The sequence below is a fragment of the Camelina sativa genome, chromosome 20 (genome assembly GCF_000633955.1).
Source record: "Camelina sativa cultivar DH55 chromosome 20, Cs, whole genome shotgun sequence".
NCBI lineage: Eukaryota > Viridiplantae > Streptophyta > Magnoliopsida > Brassicales > Brassicaceae > Camelina > Camelina sativa.
In genome coordinates this window covers 8,726,042-8,741,744 of record NC_025704.1, presented here as the reverse complement: position 1 = coordinate 8,741,744, position 15,703 = coordinate 8,726,042, and the positions used below count along the sequence as shown (strand labels likewise).

At 36.2% G+C, this 15,703-nt stretch overlaps 3 protein-coding genes across 3 annotated transcripts; all 3 read left to right on the top strand.

The window, feature by feature from the left end:
- On the top strand, window positions 4,988–7,970 carry LOC104770091 (zinc finger protein VAR3, chloroplastic-like). Its single transcript, XM_010494443.1, has 5 exons — window positions 4,988–5,510; window positions 5,598–5,715; window positions 5,804–6,078; window positions 6,308–6,406; window positions 6,507–7,970. The coding sequence occupies exons 1-5, from the start codon at window positions 5,056–5,058 to the stop codon at window positions 7,840–7,842; spliced, it is 2,283 nt and encodes a 760-aa protein (XP_010492745.1). The 5' UTR covers window positions 4,988–5,055; the 3' UTR covers window positions 7,843–7,970.
- Window positions 8,385–10,366, top strand: LOC104770090 (probable lysophospholipase BODYGUARD 4). Its single transcript, XM_010494442.2, has 5 exons — window positions 8,385–8,871; window positions 8,975–9,306; window positions 9,397–9,584; window positions 9,671–9,990; window positions 10,103–10,366. Exons 1-5 carry the CDS (start codon window positions 8,475–8,477, stop codon window positions 10,135–10,137), a joined length of 1,272 nt encoding a protein of 423 aa, XP_010492744.1. The 5' UTR covers window positions 8,385–8,474; the 3' UTR covers window positions 10,138–10,366.
- Window positions 11,023–13,130, top strand: LOC104770089 (NADH--cytochrome b5 reductase 1). Its single transcript, XM_010494441.2, has 9 exons — window positions 11,023–11,312; window positions 11,454–11,595; window positions 11,703–11,793; window positions 11,883–11,960; window positions 12,064–12,144; window positions 12,228–12,317; window positions 12,414–12,479; window positions 12,593–12,679; window positions 12,832–13,130. The coding sequence occupies exons 1-9, from the start codon at window positions 11,195–11,197 to the stop codon at window positions 12,922–12,924; spliced, it is 846 nt and encodes a 281-aa protein (XP_010492743.1). The 5' UTR covers window positions 11,023–11,194; the 3' UTR covers window positions 12,925–13,130.

Here is a 15,703-nt window from a genome sequence, read left to right as displayed (position 1 = left end):
AGAGATCTTTTGAACTTCGACGTCGTTTTGGATATATACAGTGACATTCAAGCAATGTTTTTGTTTCTTATAACTGAAATGGATTAACTCAAACCAAAGTTGTACGACATTTATTGGAAATACAGGCGTAGCAAACGGAAAATATATGCACATCCTATATTTTTACAGATTTGGTGTAAATTTCTCCCAGGAAAGAAATATATCATCTTTAATTTGTAAGCTTTTTTTTTGTAACTATTGAATTGGTTAAAATAATTATGGATTAGGTACGAAAAGTTAGAGAAAATAGTTTTCCACTTTTCCTAATGTAATGTAAGACAACTGAAAGTAAAAAAAGAAATTGTGAATGGGTGACAAAGAAATTAATAGGTTCAATTAATTTCTTAAGAACTAAAATAGTTAAAAGAAAAACTACTGAAGACCATTATTATTCAATGATGTGGACCATTTATGCTCCCATTAAACCCTATAAGTTACTTTAGATTCTTGGCAAGAGTTTCTTGCATATCTACTTTATAGTATTAGAATTGAGTGGTCATTCGTTTGAATGTATCTTACATGCGTAACAACTTACTCCATAATGTTTATTTAACTCCATAAATCTTGAACTGAAGACGAGAGATGTAGTAGATTAGATCGAGTATGCCAACCACATAATTTTTGATGGATTAAAAATAGAGAAGTAAAAGAGAGAAATCATGTAACTGATGAAACTCAACAAAAAATAAATAAATAAATGAAGAAGAAAACAAAAACTAAACACGAATAAACGTTAGAAACTAGAGAAAACGACAGAAAAGTACCCAGACATATAAATTTATTGTGTCTTGTTTTTATTCGAGTTTCGGTTATGGGAACGGTTTCGTTAATTTTGAAAACTTTGTGTTCACGACAAAAAAAAAAAAAAAGTCTTGTACGTACCGACGTGGAATGACGACATCATTGGCTGTTACACACGAGCGGTTCGTGTTCTTACCTAACACGTGTACCGTCCTCACGATTTTCTGTTTCCGGTTCAAATAGAAAAGTTCCCCGAACCGTTATGGACCAGTTCCACCTTTTTNTTTTTTTTTCATTGATGAAAATAAATTGGAATGGGTACAATGGCCTTAATACAGTAGATATTCCTCGCCAAAAAAAAAAATAAAAACGAGGATTAATCTGAAATACAAAAGCTTTTAAAGGAATCTAAGCCAGCTCTGCATTGCGTTTTTGAAGTTCTTCCGATGCCTCTTAGCTATGATCGCGTCCCGGACCAGTCTGTCCATTTGCTTGAACAGGAGATGGGGAGGTGTGGTAGCACTGTTGTAGCAGCGGTTGTTCCTTTCTAACCAGATAGAGTAGATGAGTGCCTGCACAACTAGTCTCCGCAATGTTTGGGTTGATGTTGAGTCTTTACTGTTGAGCCATGCTGACAGAGCTTCCTAGGTGTGGAACACGAACGGACTATAGCCCAGTCTCCGAGTTGCTTCTTGCCATAGTACTTCGCTGAAATCACAGTGCAAGAAGAGGTGATCTCTTGATTCCGGATACAAGCCACATATATAGCAGGTCGTTTCTATTTGGAAACCCCAATTTGCCAAGCGAGTTCTTGTAGGAATACGATCAAGCTGGGTGAGCCACATCATGAACGCATGGCGCGGGATGGCGCCTTTGTACCATACGTGCTTTGTCCACGTTAGGGGTTGACGTCTAAATCGTATTGCTTCCCAGGTTTTTCCCGTGCTAAATTCTGTAAGCTTCTCTCCCTCTATCTCCCAAATGTACATGTCTGGCTCTGTGCTGGATACTGGTAGAGGAATGGTAGTTAGATGAGTATGGAACAGTTCCGCTTGAGGAGATCTTGCAGGTCGAGTGCGCCACTCTGAACTGGTGCAAGCTTTGGCCACTGTTCCCAGCAAGGGAATGCCTGTTTGAGATGGTCCAGTTGGCCCAAAAACATTTATGAGGGGGCCGAGAGGGGTCCACCAATCGTACCAGAAACTCGCTCGCATCCCATTTCCCACAGAACAACGAATAAACCGAGAGGCAAGAGGCCGCAGCTGAAGCAGGGATCTCCATGTCCATGAGGTATGCTTTTTTTCATCAAGGGACAAGGGATCTCCATGTCCACCAGTCGTATGCTTTTTTTCATCAAGGGAGCAGGAATTCCACCTTTTTCTTTTTGTTTGTTTGTTTATTAAGAGTTTGAATTATAATGCAAGTGCCTATTACAAATTTACAGTACAGAAATAAGAGAGAAAGCCAGCTTGTTATAGCTAGAGTTAGAGAGGGAAGAAGAGAAAGTGGAAGAGGAAGTTTTTGGACTGTAAATTTATTTAGGGGTAATGATAGTATCAAAGAGATACGCATACACAAAAACCAAAAAAAACATGGAAGATGTTGTGCACTGTGCATATATAATCATATTTAGTCATTTGGATTTGTTAGTTTTTAGGGGTTATAATTATATATGAGATTACTAAAAATTTGACGTCTTTAATTCAAATTTCTATTAGAATTTTTTTTCAATTGTTTTTAAGCTATAAGAGATGGTGGTAGAGTTAAAACGGTAAAAATGGTATAAAAAACACGATATTACGTTAAAAAGTATCAGTTTATATTAATGTAATTGGCATATATGTAAATGGTTGAAACCATATATATATATATATGTGTGTGTAAAAGGTATTAAGGTAGAATTAGAAGTTTTAGAACTTTGGAAGTAATAAAAAAAAATAGATTTTGAACTATTTTTCACTTACACTCATAAATATTAGAAGTTAAGAAAATAAGTTGAATACACTTAGAAAACATTTTCTTAGACCCTGTATATAATTGTAGGTATACAGTAGTTTGGTTATGTCGCTAGAGTTGAACGGCCAAAACTCTTAGTACTGTATAGTACTTGCTTTTTTTTAACCGTTATTTAAGTATTACTTCACTAAAAAATTGGTACGCAAAACACAGAAACATTGTAATATCGTAGTGGTACAAGCGTACAACGTCATTTGTTCCCTATAACTTCAAAAGTACAAAAAAAAAGTTTAAAGTAACTGTCTTAGGAAAAAAAAAAGAAGCTAAAATATTGCAAGACTCATGATATAGACTTGAATATGGTACAGCTGACACGGTGATCTAATGGAACTCGTTAGACCAAAAGATCCAGCTGCATTGAGTTTATTTGAATGAATAATAGGATTGCTTTTTCTACACAATTCGGAGTTTCGTTCTTTCTTTGTAGTTCGTGGATCCATCAGATCATGTTCGTCATTTACGAAAATCGCTTTTCTTTTTAAAAATTAAGTTTATGTGATGTTGACAACAAAAAAGGTTTATAACCTCAACCGAAAATGGTTAGTGGTTTTTATCGATCCAAGTTATTGATCGACCAGCAGAAGATATGGTCGAAGAATATGATCATTGGTTAACCATAATTTCTAACACTCGCACTTGTACCATTTTTTGTTAATGGAATTGTGTTTAACTTATCCTAATAAAATTTGAGACAATCTTTCAACAGAACTATATAGAAAACGAAAAAAAGTGGAGAGAAAAAGGTGAAATCGAAACTCCAAATGGTAAAATATTGAACGTGCATGTAATCATGATTCATGAGATAAGTCACACTAATTACATTCACTTAGAGAAAGTTTCTTTTAAAACTTGTTGATTAATTTAAAAGAAGACACTTTAACTAATTTGAGGATATTAGGGCTTTATCTCATGATGTAATGACATAAAGTCTCTTTATTTAAATTGGATTTAATTACAAATCATGTCAAAGTTGTTAGCCGGTCCATTGCACTTGTGGCATAGAACTAAAACATATCACATCAGCGTATAAATTAGTAATTAATTAATGATAAAATACAGTGTTAGGGGAATTAATGAGGTTATACCTTACGGGACTAGATTGAAGTCATTATCAAGGCAGTTAATTGTCCACGTAATCACCAATACTTTACTCCACATAGATCCAAACAAAAAAATTCGTTATTGCAATATAAATTAGCTTAATGTATGCAAAAGTATTAATCAAAATAAACATTAGTCAAAAGTTGACGGCAGTGATCGGCAACTAATCCACACCCAACTTTAACTCACAGTGACTCCCACGTTCAAGATATTAAGATAAAACATACACTATTATTCTTTCCCTTTCACTACCACTAATGTATTATTAATCTTCATTTTCTTTGTTTTAATTTCTATTTTTAAGTTTTATTATATATATTGTAAGTTTATATATATACTACAAGTTCGGTGCACACAAAAAAACTATATGTGCTACAAGTTCTGAATCCAAGAAGTGATACATATACGATTGTAGATCCTCGAAATTGCTTTTCTCTGCAGTATAAGTGGAAATTTAATCATTTTAAAGTTTTTTAACGGCATTAAGTAAAAAAAAAGAAAGTGTGCATGCGTGTTTGAACAATGTACATTTCAACTTTTCAAGTCACGAAAATTGATGTTGAAGCACCGTGAAATTTAATAAAAATGCCGAATCAGGCCCTTTTTTATACTGTAAAAAATTGAAGATTTCAAGATATAAAACTCATGCTAATCTTTAAAACATGGCTCTGCTACTGTCTAGTGTCTACTGAAGGAAGGGATACTATCAGTTGGTTAATTCCACTATTAGTACGATTCCTTTTAAAGGAATGGAATACATATATTTGACTAATGAATAATTTTCTTTAAAATAAAATAAATAAACATGCCTCTGATCTGACACAGCTTTCTTCATTTATATTCTGTTGTTGTCTTAGTGAGCTCCTCAAATGATTTACACGACCTAAAGCTTCACAACGCAACAACCCTTGATGGAAAGAGAATTAACAGCTACTAAACACATTCATAATGATAAAGCCCAATTAGTACAAAAAGGCTTAATTTATAAACTAATATGGCCTATGTTAGCCATTTAATTGTTTTACAATTTACAGAAATGATCCTCACCGATAAAAATATTTACACTAACCATCCGAATAAAAGAAAATTAAAAATAAAAACCCGTCACACTTCTATCCTCTCCGCCGAGCGGACCACCGTCGAAGAAGGAGAGTGACAATGAACAACTCCACCAGACTCCTCTCTCTCTTCTCTCCTCATCCTCCTCCTCCTTCTTCTATCTTCCTACTCCGTGGCCTCTACACCAGCCGCTTAACTAGTCTCCGCCGTTTCCACCGCCGGGCGTATTCTCCTTCCTCCGTCGGCTCAACCTATAACAGTCTCCGTTCTCTCCGTCCATTCGTCACTTTGCCGCCGCTTATTCCCACGTTTCCCATCGGACGGTTCTACACTCACCTCCGTGTCTCCGCCGCAGATTTTGTTCCTTCTTATAACCACCACCAGCTACCTGAATGGACAGAGCTACTCCAATCTCTCTCTCAAGCTGGTTACTTCTCAGATTCCGGTTCAATTTCCGGTTCAGAAAACGAATTCTTTCCCGGTTTTCCTGATGAACTTCTCCGTCCAGCTCTCGCTTGCTTAGCTCTAGCTCGTGATCGACCTGAATTACTTGAGTAAGTTTAGCTGCGGTTTCGTGGTTTCTCTCTTTCTCTTCTTGATTGATTGAATTATTGAATCTGATGATGTTACTTGTTTATTAGAATGCTTTCGAGGAGAGACGTTGAAGTGGTTGTGAACAATGGAAAGCCATTTTTGTTTAGGAGTGGTCCAGATTCACTTAAAAGGATGAGCCTTTATCTAAGAAGTGGCATTGGTAAGGTAAGTTCTTTTGATGGTGGATTGTGAATTCTCGTCTTCAGTAGTGATTTGTGCCCCCAATGGTTTGATCATTTCTGTTTCGTATTAGATACTGGATGTGGATAAGGCGAGTACAGTTGATTTGATGAGGCTTCTTTTGAGTTATGTTGTGGATGTTGCTTCTTCTGAAGGGAGCAAACACCATAACCAAGATATTATGGAGTCCTCGGTTCGAAGCCTCTTGAGCCAGATAGCTAAGATGACTGTTCGTACCCCTGAGTCGAATGTTCATCGCACGATTCAAAATGAGATGTCAGATAGAAATGGACAAGGGTCTTATCAGAAGAACATTGAGATGAAACGTGGTGACTGGATTTGCTCGAGGTATGAATTTGTTGAGCTCTCAGTAGCCTTTTAACGTAAATCTCCTATGGCCTACTGGTTGCTATACTTCTGTAGAATGATGTTCAAATTTCAGGATCTGAGCTTTAATTTGTATATGGCTAGTATTGTTGTAGAAAGCTGGTATCTTTAGAGCTAAGAAGTCAGTAAGTTGTAATTGTCTTGCTGTTGTTTCGGAACCTATATATGATGTGGGAATATGTTGAAACAGGTGCAGTGGCATGAACTTTGCGAGAAATGTCAAATGCTTCCAGTGTGATGAAGCAAGACCAAAGAGACAGCTAACTGGTCGTGAATGGGATTGCCCCCAGTAAGCAACTAATTCGGTTCTCTCTACTGCTTTATGGTTAATGCAATGAGAAATGATGAGTTTAACAATTCCATTCTTTCTTGGTTGTTTCACCCATCAGGTGTGATTTCTACAACTATGGTAGGAATGTAGCTTGCTTAAGATGTGACTGCAAGCGACCCAGGGACTTCTCACTCAATTCATCCAACTCTAGTTACTCAAATGATCCTAAACTTGAGAGAAGACTGGCTGAAAATGAAGAGAAAGCACAGAGGTGGTTTAGTAAAGTAGCACAGGGTGGTTCTGATGCAAACAGTATTGATACAGATGAAGACTTTCCAGAGATTATGCCATTGAGGAAAGGAGTGAACAGATATGTTGTTAGCACTAGAAAAACACCTCTTGAGAGAAGGTTGTCTAATGCTGAGAACACTGTAGCTACAGATGGAAACTCGAATGGGAACGACAATAAGGTTTTGGGAAGCAAAACACATAGGAGCTTGAATGAGATTCTCGGTTCTTCATCCTCTTTGGCTTCTCAATCTGATGACAAGAATGTATCTTCCAGGAGGTTTGAATCTTCTCAGGCAATAAACAGCAATTTTGTCCCGTTTGTGCCACTACCTTCAGACATGTTTGCCAAGAAACCTGAGGAAGAAACACAGATAGGTCTGACTGAAAACAACCAAATGGATGGTGTCTCAAATGGCAATCAAAATGTCTACCAAGAGGACAGGTCAAATGCGAATCTCTCTGGCAAAGAAACAAATGGCCCTGAAGAGGATGATAAAGAATCAGAGGAGAAAACTGCGAGGTGGTTCAAGAAGGTCACCGAACTGCATAACGTTTCAGACCTGGAAAACACGATACCGGATGAGATTTCATCTGACAAAATGCCAATGCGGAAAGGAGAGAATCGGTTTGTGGTTAGCAGGAAGAAAGACCGTTCACTGACTTCTCCAGCAAACAAGAGACCACAAGATTCAGACTTTGTCCCCTTTGTCCCTTTCCCACCTGACTATTTCGCCAAAGAGAAACAACCCGAGCAAAAAATAGATACTATTCCAGCTCCAGCTCCGGCAACAGAAAACATTTCTCAGGTAGTAGATGAAGAACCGAAACAACCTTCAAGCAACAATCCGGAAACAATGGCCTGGAGGAGCAGTAATAGAAAGAGCCTGGAGGGTTCGTTAGTGAAGGAGCCTGACTTGTTGGACATGTCAGAGGAAGCAAAAGCAGAGAGATGGTTTAAGCGAGTGGCCGAGATTAAGAACATATCTGAGCTAAGTCAGATCCCGGACGAAGATTTCCCTTCGATAATGCCGATGAGGAAAGGAGTGAATAGATTTGTTGTCAGCAAGAGGAAGACCCCTTTGGAACGGCGTCTAGCTTCTCAACGACACCAGAGAAATCCTCAGAACACCAACTATGATCCTGCCGGTGAAGGAGATAAATGACCTTGTAGCATAACATTTTTGCGGAGTAACATACATTTACGTTTTCTGTATTTCTTTAGTTCAACTTCTTGATATTATATTCTCTTAAACATTTATACACAAAATGGGTAAAAACTACATTGTCCATCTAGAGTGAACGATAGCATCCTTTGAAAAGTTGATGTGCTTCTTCTCCAATCCGATGCATACAACCAAAAGAACACTATTACCACCTCAAATGGTCCATACGAACTAACACAACAATAGATGATAGCAATATAGCATTAAGACAGTTAGACAGAAAGCACTTAAAACACACATAAGAGAACCTTAACGTTAAAGGCATTGAGACAACAAAACGACGTTGAAGATACGATAAATTAAGAAAAAGAAAATAATTAAACATAAAAACCCGCGGGTAAACAGGCTTTGCTCATTTGGGCCGGGCAAGGTTGCGGCCTTTAAACATATCCGTAAGAATTGCCGACAAGAAAAGAAAAAACATTTAAAGTAATTTCAGAATGCATGCATTGAATATCATCAATATTTGTTGTTTACTTTGGGTAATAAATTTCAAAAACTTCTCTCTTACGACGTGGCTTAACCACTCATCTCAAATTTCTCTGGCGCTCTAGATTCCCTCCTCCGCTTCTATGAGAAGATTCGGGACAGCCATCCACGCCGCCCTCTCTTTCATCGTCTTCTTCTTCTTCGACCTCATCGACGCGGTTCTCTGCGTCGCTTACGAGTTCGTCGACGAGATTTTTGAGGGAAAGTCTCCAGGCTGTTACTGCAAAACGTCTCCTCTTCTTACCACCGGTGAAAATGACTGCTCTAAGACTTTATTCCAGAGGAAGAACATTTTCCGGGGAACGTGGTTTTTGGGATTCGCGAGAAATTTCAAATCCAAGCTCTCTCGGAGAATACGAAAATCTAAGATTCATGGGTCGGTGAATAGATGGTCAGATTGTGGATGTCAATCTTGTAACTCGTGGACCAAGAACGAAGATGAGAATCTTCACGTTGTGGTCAAAGATTCAACTTCTCGAGGTCAAAGATGTAACATATATTTTAGTATTTTCTCTACATCGTTTGATTAGTTTAATGTTTGCTTACAATTTGCATTTGATGTGTTACATGTTGAATTAAACAGAGGACTCTGTTCAGGAATCGTTAGAGAATGTAATATTCATACATGGTTTTATGGGTTCATCACATTTTTGGACAGAAACTGTGTTTGAACACGTTAAGAAAGATCGTTATAGGCTCTTCGCGGTTGATCTTTTGGGATTTGGTGAGAGTCCTAAGCCAAGGGATAGTCTTTATACATTGAGAGATCATGTGGATACGATAGAGACATCTGTCATCAAGCCTTACGAGTTAGATTCGTTTCATGTGGTTGCACATTCTATGGGTTGCTTAATTGCTCTTGCTTTTGCTGCTAAACACTCCAACATTGTTAAATCCGTCACTCTTGTCGCACCGGTGAGAGATTAGTTTGGTTTCTCATCTTATGTTTTCAGTCTAATCTGCCAGAGATTCGATTTGTGAACTTATGTTTTTGTGTGTGTGTAGCCTTATTTTCCTTCATCCCCCGAAGGATTAATCTTGAACCGGATCGCTAGAAAGAGGTTATGGCCGCCACTAGCATTTGGAACAGCGGTGATGTCTTGGTATGAGCATATCGGAAGATGCGTTTGTTTCATAGTTTGCAAGCATCACATGATATGGGAATGGCTAATAAAGCTATGTCTTGGTAAAAGGTAAAAACGTTTGATCCGGTTTTGGGTGATTGTTTTGGTTTGAAGCTATCTTTTTTTCTTTCAATAAAGATTTGATGTTTGTTTAGGGAGGTTCCTTGGAAGATAAAGGACATAACAAGGCATACACATCACTCGGCATGGCATAGTATGCACAATGTGATATGCGGTGGCTCCAAATTCGCTGATGAACATCTCAAAACCTTGATTAATTTTGGCGTTAAGATTCACTTGATACAAGGTGACCGTGATATGATCGTTCCTTCACATTGCTCCAGCAACATGAAGAGGAATTTTCCAGTGGTGGAAGTTGATATCGTCGCTGGTGCTGATCATGACAGTATGATAAGTGGAACACGAGAAGAGTTTGCTGAGAAATTGGCTAGCATATGGTGTTCACGTAGAACAGGTTCTCTTTACTTAAAACATTGAATTCAATTCAGTTTGCTATAGAACAAAACAGGAAACAGTGTTGTAATGAAACTAAACTGCGGTTTCTTGTTCTTCTCTTTGACATGAAGGGATGGATACCAAACTGGGAACACAAGCGAGGTGATAAGGCCACTGATCAAGCAAATAATCAACCGGAATCTTCTTGAACCGCATCTCCTTTCACAACGTAGATGCAAGTTTTGCACAATTTCATCACAAAGTACACACAATGAGACCCTTATTGTCAATGGAATAACTTGGCTGAGAGACAAGAGTATTATACATTGTCTTGTAACCCCGAGAAATTAGGTACCGGAACCCGCCATTGACGAACTCGATGACAGTATGACACAGATCCTCGTCCTGATCCTTTTCACAGTTAAATAATGTTCCTAGTCCCCCCCAAATCTTGATAATCTTTTGTTGTACAACATTGTTCCAACACTGCAAGCCTATCTCCTTAAACCTCAAGAACTACTCGAGTATGCCAAACTAAACAACACATTAGTCTATCAAATAAGCCCAATGAATTTGAAATAGTTTCTGTAGTCTACTAGAAGAAATTTACTTTGTTATACAATGGTTTTTGACTGTTAGAATTATTTTTTTTTGTCATCATAATTCATATTACTCTATATCCTATTTCGAAATGCAAGTCTTTTTAAAGAAAAGTTTACAAACTAGATTTCACTTTCCCTACCCACTTTCATATACAGAATTGCACCAGTCAGTCAGAGCCGACATGTATGATGAGTCTAGTAGCCATCGAACTCACCAACCACCACCATACGTAATCCTTGAATGTAGTGTTCTTTTTAGTAACAAAAATTTGAATAGTCGTATGTATGATTTGATCAAATTGTGGTAGATGTGTGAATGATTGAAAAATATGTTTTTTTTTACTAATTTTTTTGGTCAAATACTAAATTATGGAGTAATTTAAAAAAATATTAATTGTATTTGAGAGTGGTAATTAATTAGAACGTGATGGGGGTAGGTCTACCAGATTCCATCCCATTGGTTTTAATGGCGGAGATAACAAGGCAAAGATCCAACTCAAACTCCAAACCAATCCAAAAGCTCTGATTTTTTTTTTTACGAAAAGTTCCCTTTTTTTTCTCACCTTATAGTATTATTATTCTTAAGCAATTTTGATTCTTTCTCTTCTTTTCGGTTTAGCCATGGATACCGAGTTTCTCAGAACCCTAGATCGTCAGATTCTTTTGGGTGTCTTCGTCGCTTTCGTCGCCGCCGGTGCTGGTGCTGCTTATTTTCTCTCATCCTCCAAGAAACGCAGAGGTTCGATCTCTTAGAAGGCTGGTTGATTTCAAAATTACGCAAAGATATTGTGTTGTATGCATCTGTTTAGGAAGGTTGAATTTAGCCCCATAGAAAAACGAAAAAATTGATCTTTTTTTTTTTTGGTTGGTTCTTGGATAGTGTGCTTAGATCCAGAGAATTTCAAGGAGTTCAAGCTTGTCAAGAAAGATCAACTTAGTCACAATGTGGCCAAGTTCATCTTTGAACTTCCTACTTCTACCTCTGTCTTGGGTCTTCCCATTGGACAACACATCAGTTGCAGGTTTGCGACTCCTACTTCTCTGTATTTTGTTTTTAGGTTTTGTGTGTAGAGAGTTTCGATGGATGTTGACATGTTGTGATGAATAATATGGTGGCTTTTCTCAATAGGGGAAAGGATGCCCAAGGAGAAGATGTTATTAAGCCATACACCCCAACAACATTAGATTCAGATGTTGGACGTTTTGAACTTGTCATTAAGGTATATGCTTCAAAATACTTCTTAATTTCACTTGTGTTTTGAATTGCTATTTTTTTCTCTTTAACTCAATTGTAAAATGCTGAAACTAGATGTACCCGCAAGGAAGGATGTCTCATCATTTTAGGGAGATGCGTGTTGGAGACCATCTTGCTGTAAAGGGACCTAAGGTACTTTTAATTCAGATGTTATTGCTTTGTTTATCAAACATGTTAGTCTTTACTTTTCTTGAATCTCAAACTTTTGTTGTTGTATTACCTTTTTCTTTGACAGGGTAGGTTCAAGTATCAACCTGGTCAGTTTAGAGCATTTGGAATGCTTGCTGGAGGTTCAGGCATCACACCTATGTTCCAGGTATGTCTGATACATTTGCGTTTAATGTTGTTTTTGAAGCCAATGTATATGTTTGAAACGCATTGTATATCGTATTTGTGAAGGTTGCTAGAGCAATTCTAGAAAACCCAACAGACAAGACAAAGGTGCACCTCATTTATGCCAATGTCACATACGAAGACATTCTCTTAAGGGTATAACGCTTCTCGCCTACTGATTCTTAAGTTTTGCGTTTCCATAGACTATTTTCAAACACTAAATGTGAATGAATATTTTTCTTTTTTTTTCAGGAAGAATTAGAGGGTCTTACCGCCAATTATCCTGATCAATTCAAAATCTACTACGTTTTGAACCAGGTTAGCAAGCAAAAAAATGTTTTTGCGTTCATCTAATGCAATTACCTAAAGAAAACTCTTCTTGATACTTTTTGCTCTTGGTGGTTTGGTTTATCTTCTGTGACAATGATTAGCCTCCGGAAACATGGGATGGTGGTGTTGGATTTGTATCAAAGGAGATGATTCAGACTCATTGCCCTGCACCTGCATCTGATGTTCAGGTAAACCCTCCTCTGTTCTTGATCTTGAACATCACCTCTGTTCTTGCAGCATATGTCAATGTTTGAAACAGATCCAAGAATACTGAAGAGAATGAAACATTGAACAACATCAATGGTGTTTTAACCTTTTTATGGTTCATTTTATGTCGCAGATCCTAAGATGCGGGCCACCGCCAATGAACAAGGCCATGGCTGCAAATCTTGAAGCTCTAGGATACTCTCCGGAAATGCTGTTCCAGTTCTGATCTTCATCTCTGCATTTGATTACTCCACAATGGAACTTATTTTTCTTATTAATAATTTAGCCCCCAACTATAAGAGTTTGTGTCTTAAGTCTTAACTGAGTGAGAGTTGTATTTGTGTTGGATGCTTTTATAAACCCTTTGTCGGTTATGTTGTTTCTTATCGCAATTGAAGTATTAATTTGATTGGTTTACGATTTGGTTGGACATACGGTTAACGTATACCGGTTTAGTACTTGATAGTGCGAGTGGTGGACATACTGTCATGACCTACCCTATTTGTTTTGGTGTTTTGCTATACCGTATAGCCTATACGTGAATCATTAATCCACTTTTAAAAAGCATTGCTACAAAAGATGATTGAAATATATTGGTAGAGTGATTAACAAATTTATAATTTTTATAGACAGCTTTTACAAGTCGGCTAGTTCTTTTCCAAAAACTTTTTTTTTGTTGTAACATATAATGCTTTATGATTTTTTAGTATATTTCATGATGAAGTTGGCAGTACCTTAACTTTTTACATGCAGAAATACAATTTTATTTTCTCTATTTTCTATCCTCATCTTTGTTAAGTTTTTTCCTTGGCCGTCGTCATATTCATAAGTTCATAACTAGTGAGTAGTGACATTGTGAAATGAGATTCTAGAAGTAGAAAAATGAAAAAAAAAAAAAATATGTAGATTGTAAATAACGAAAATAGTTAAATGAGATGATATATAGTTAAATTAGAACGAAATCATAATGGTACGTTATATAGCCTAGCTTGTAATTCTTTTTGTAAACGATAAAATACAAATTATAACGAAAACATATGTGTCAAAACTCAAAAGACAAATGTTTTTATAATGATCGTTCATAACTATGGAACCGTATCTGTCCTTCGACCATATCTCATGGTACCAATCAAAATCTTTATTCTATTATTTTCAAAATGTGCATCACATGACCACATCCGATAAGATTCAAGATTATTGATTATAATAATTTTTTTTGTTAAGTGGCTTGAAAATGAGACAAGAGAAACTTCATTAATCATTTATGGTATTTTTGTTTGGTTCTCGCTTTTAACAAAAAAAAAAAGAAGAAGAAGATAGGGACGTTTTATCGACTAGAAAAAAAAAAAAGTTACTTTAGTATTTTAAATTTGGATAAAAAACTGTATTGTTAAATTCACTTTTGAAGTATTGGTGTACGATGCAGAGCTTGCGTGGTTTGAATATTCATGAATAAAGCATTTTGATTTTATTAATATCAAGCCACGGTCCAAAATGAACGAAACTATATGAATCCATGACTCATAGTACACTTATTAATTTTGATATTTTTTCTTGGGTTATGAGTCGAATCATCCAATGATACTCTGACACGTACTTTCTCCTTTTAACATTCTGCACTTGTTGGATTACTACACGCAATTGCCTTTGGCCCCCCACATGCGACGTCGCGACAATCTAGCGGAATCTTTTTTTCTTTGGTTTTGGTCTTTTGTGGGTCAATCATTAAATACCTCCTTAATACTAAGGAATTAATTACTATACCATAGTTAAAAACCCAAGTTTATATTGTAACCATAAATAGTTACTGTACTATATACAGTTATTAACATAATAAAACACATCTAGTAAAACTTCCCAAACTGTTTTGGAAGACAAAAATGTCAGTGTAATAGGTTTTGCTCTTGTAGAAATTGTTAAAAAGACAGCAAACACTATTTTGGTAATCGAGTTTTAGAAAAATCAAACTAGTTTTTGAGTATATAATGACTATTTTACGTAAGTGTATATTGTCCAAGTCATCTTCCACCTTCAACAAACAAAATCCAAAAACTTATATCATCAAAACAATTTGTTTTTTTTTTTCTTTCTGTCAAAAAACGTTTCCAATAATAACATAAGTAGTATACGACGTTGTATCTATGTAAAAAAGCCACTGACGATGCCAACTGGCTAAGTAATGGATTTATTATATCTCTACCACGTATCATGCTCATTTTTTTGTGTTATGGATATATTATCAAGAAGTATAAACAAATAACTTGTACTTCGTCGATTTTGTATGATCATGACGCTTGCCGATTAGACTGTTCCGTTGTATAGTTAGGTATTTTTGTTGTTAATGATTATTCGTATAGTTAGATGTTTAAGTTTAAGCTAATTTCAGATCACTACAACATGCATAATACAAAAGTTAGAAAACATCAATATTTTTCGAGTCTTCATTGGTCAAGCACTAAATATTAAAAAAATAGCACTGTTCATATGAGATAAAAATAGAAAAAATGAATGGACATGCTCTTCGTGGAAAGAGACGTGGAAATTTTCCTTGATTTTCTTTTGTCATCTTATTACTTACTTTATTATTTACTTTTCCTATTCTCAAAATTTTAATAATTTGTGGAAAAAAATACACACATCCATTGAATAAAGACAGCAAGATAATTAACCCCACACATGAAACCTTCTTTCTTAAGCTTCTTCTCTTCTTCTTTATATATCTCTTTGGAAAAAAGATAGTGAGCTACACCAAGTATAGCTGAATACATGACCACACATATAACCTTTAAAAATGTATAGCTAACTACACGAAGTAAATGTATTGCATGGTCACATGTACCAACTATATGATGGCATGTGCTCAATATCATGATCATTTTATTTTGGTACACTATTTATCAGAATCCGGCGTTGACTAAATATATCCGATGTTGACCATCAATTTTTTTTTTTAATACTTACAAAAGTAATAAAATTGTTTTGTTGAATCATTTATGGTTAAAAAA

Bases quoted from the DNA above. Each gene is read 5' to 3' on its own strand.
- LOC104770090 (XM_010494442.2), top strand. From the start codon at position 8,475: ATGAGAAGATTCGGGACAGCCATCCACGCCGCCCTCTCTTTCATCGTC. The intron at 9,307-9,396 runs GTGAGAGATTAG...GTGTGTGTGTAG, and splicing joins CCGTCACTCTTGTCGCACCG to CCTTATTTTCCTTCATCCCC. The intron at 9,585-9,670 runs GTAAAAACGTTT...ATGTTTGTTTAG, and splicing joins AAGCTATGTCTTGGTAAAAG to GGAGGTTCCTTGGAAGATAA.
- LOC104770091 (XM_010494443.1), top strand. From the start codon at position 5,056: ATGAACAACTCCACCAGACTCCTCTCTCTCTTCTCTCCTCATCCTCCT. The intron at 5,511-5,597 runs GTAAGTTTAGCT...CTTGTTTATTAG, and splicing joins GATCGACCTGAATTACTTGA to AATGCTTTCGAGGAGAGACG. The intron at 5,716-5,803 runs GTAAGTTCTTTT...GTTTCGTATTAG, and splicing joins TAAGAAGTGGCATTGGTAAG to ATACTGGATGTGGATAAGGC.
- LOC104770089 (XM_010494441.2), top strand. From the start codon at position 11,195: ATGGATACCGAGTTTCTCAGAACCCTAGATCGTCAGATTCTTTTGGGT. The intron at 11,794-11,882 runs GTATATGCTTCA...TGCTGAAACTAG, and splicing joins GTTTTGAACTTGTCATTAAG to ATGTACCCGCAAGGAAGGAT. The intron at 12,145-12,227 runs GTATGTCTGATA...GTATTTGTGAAG, and splicing joins GCATCACACCTATGTTCCAG to GTTGCTAGAGCAATTCTAGA.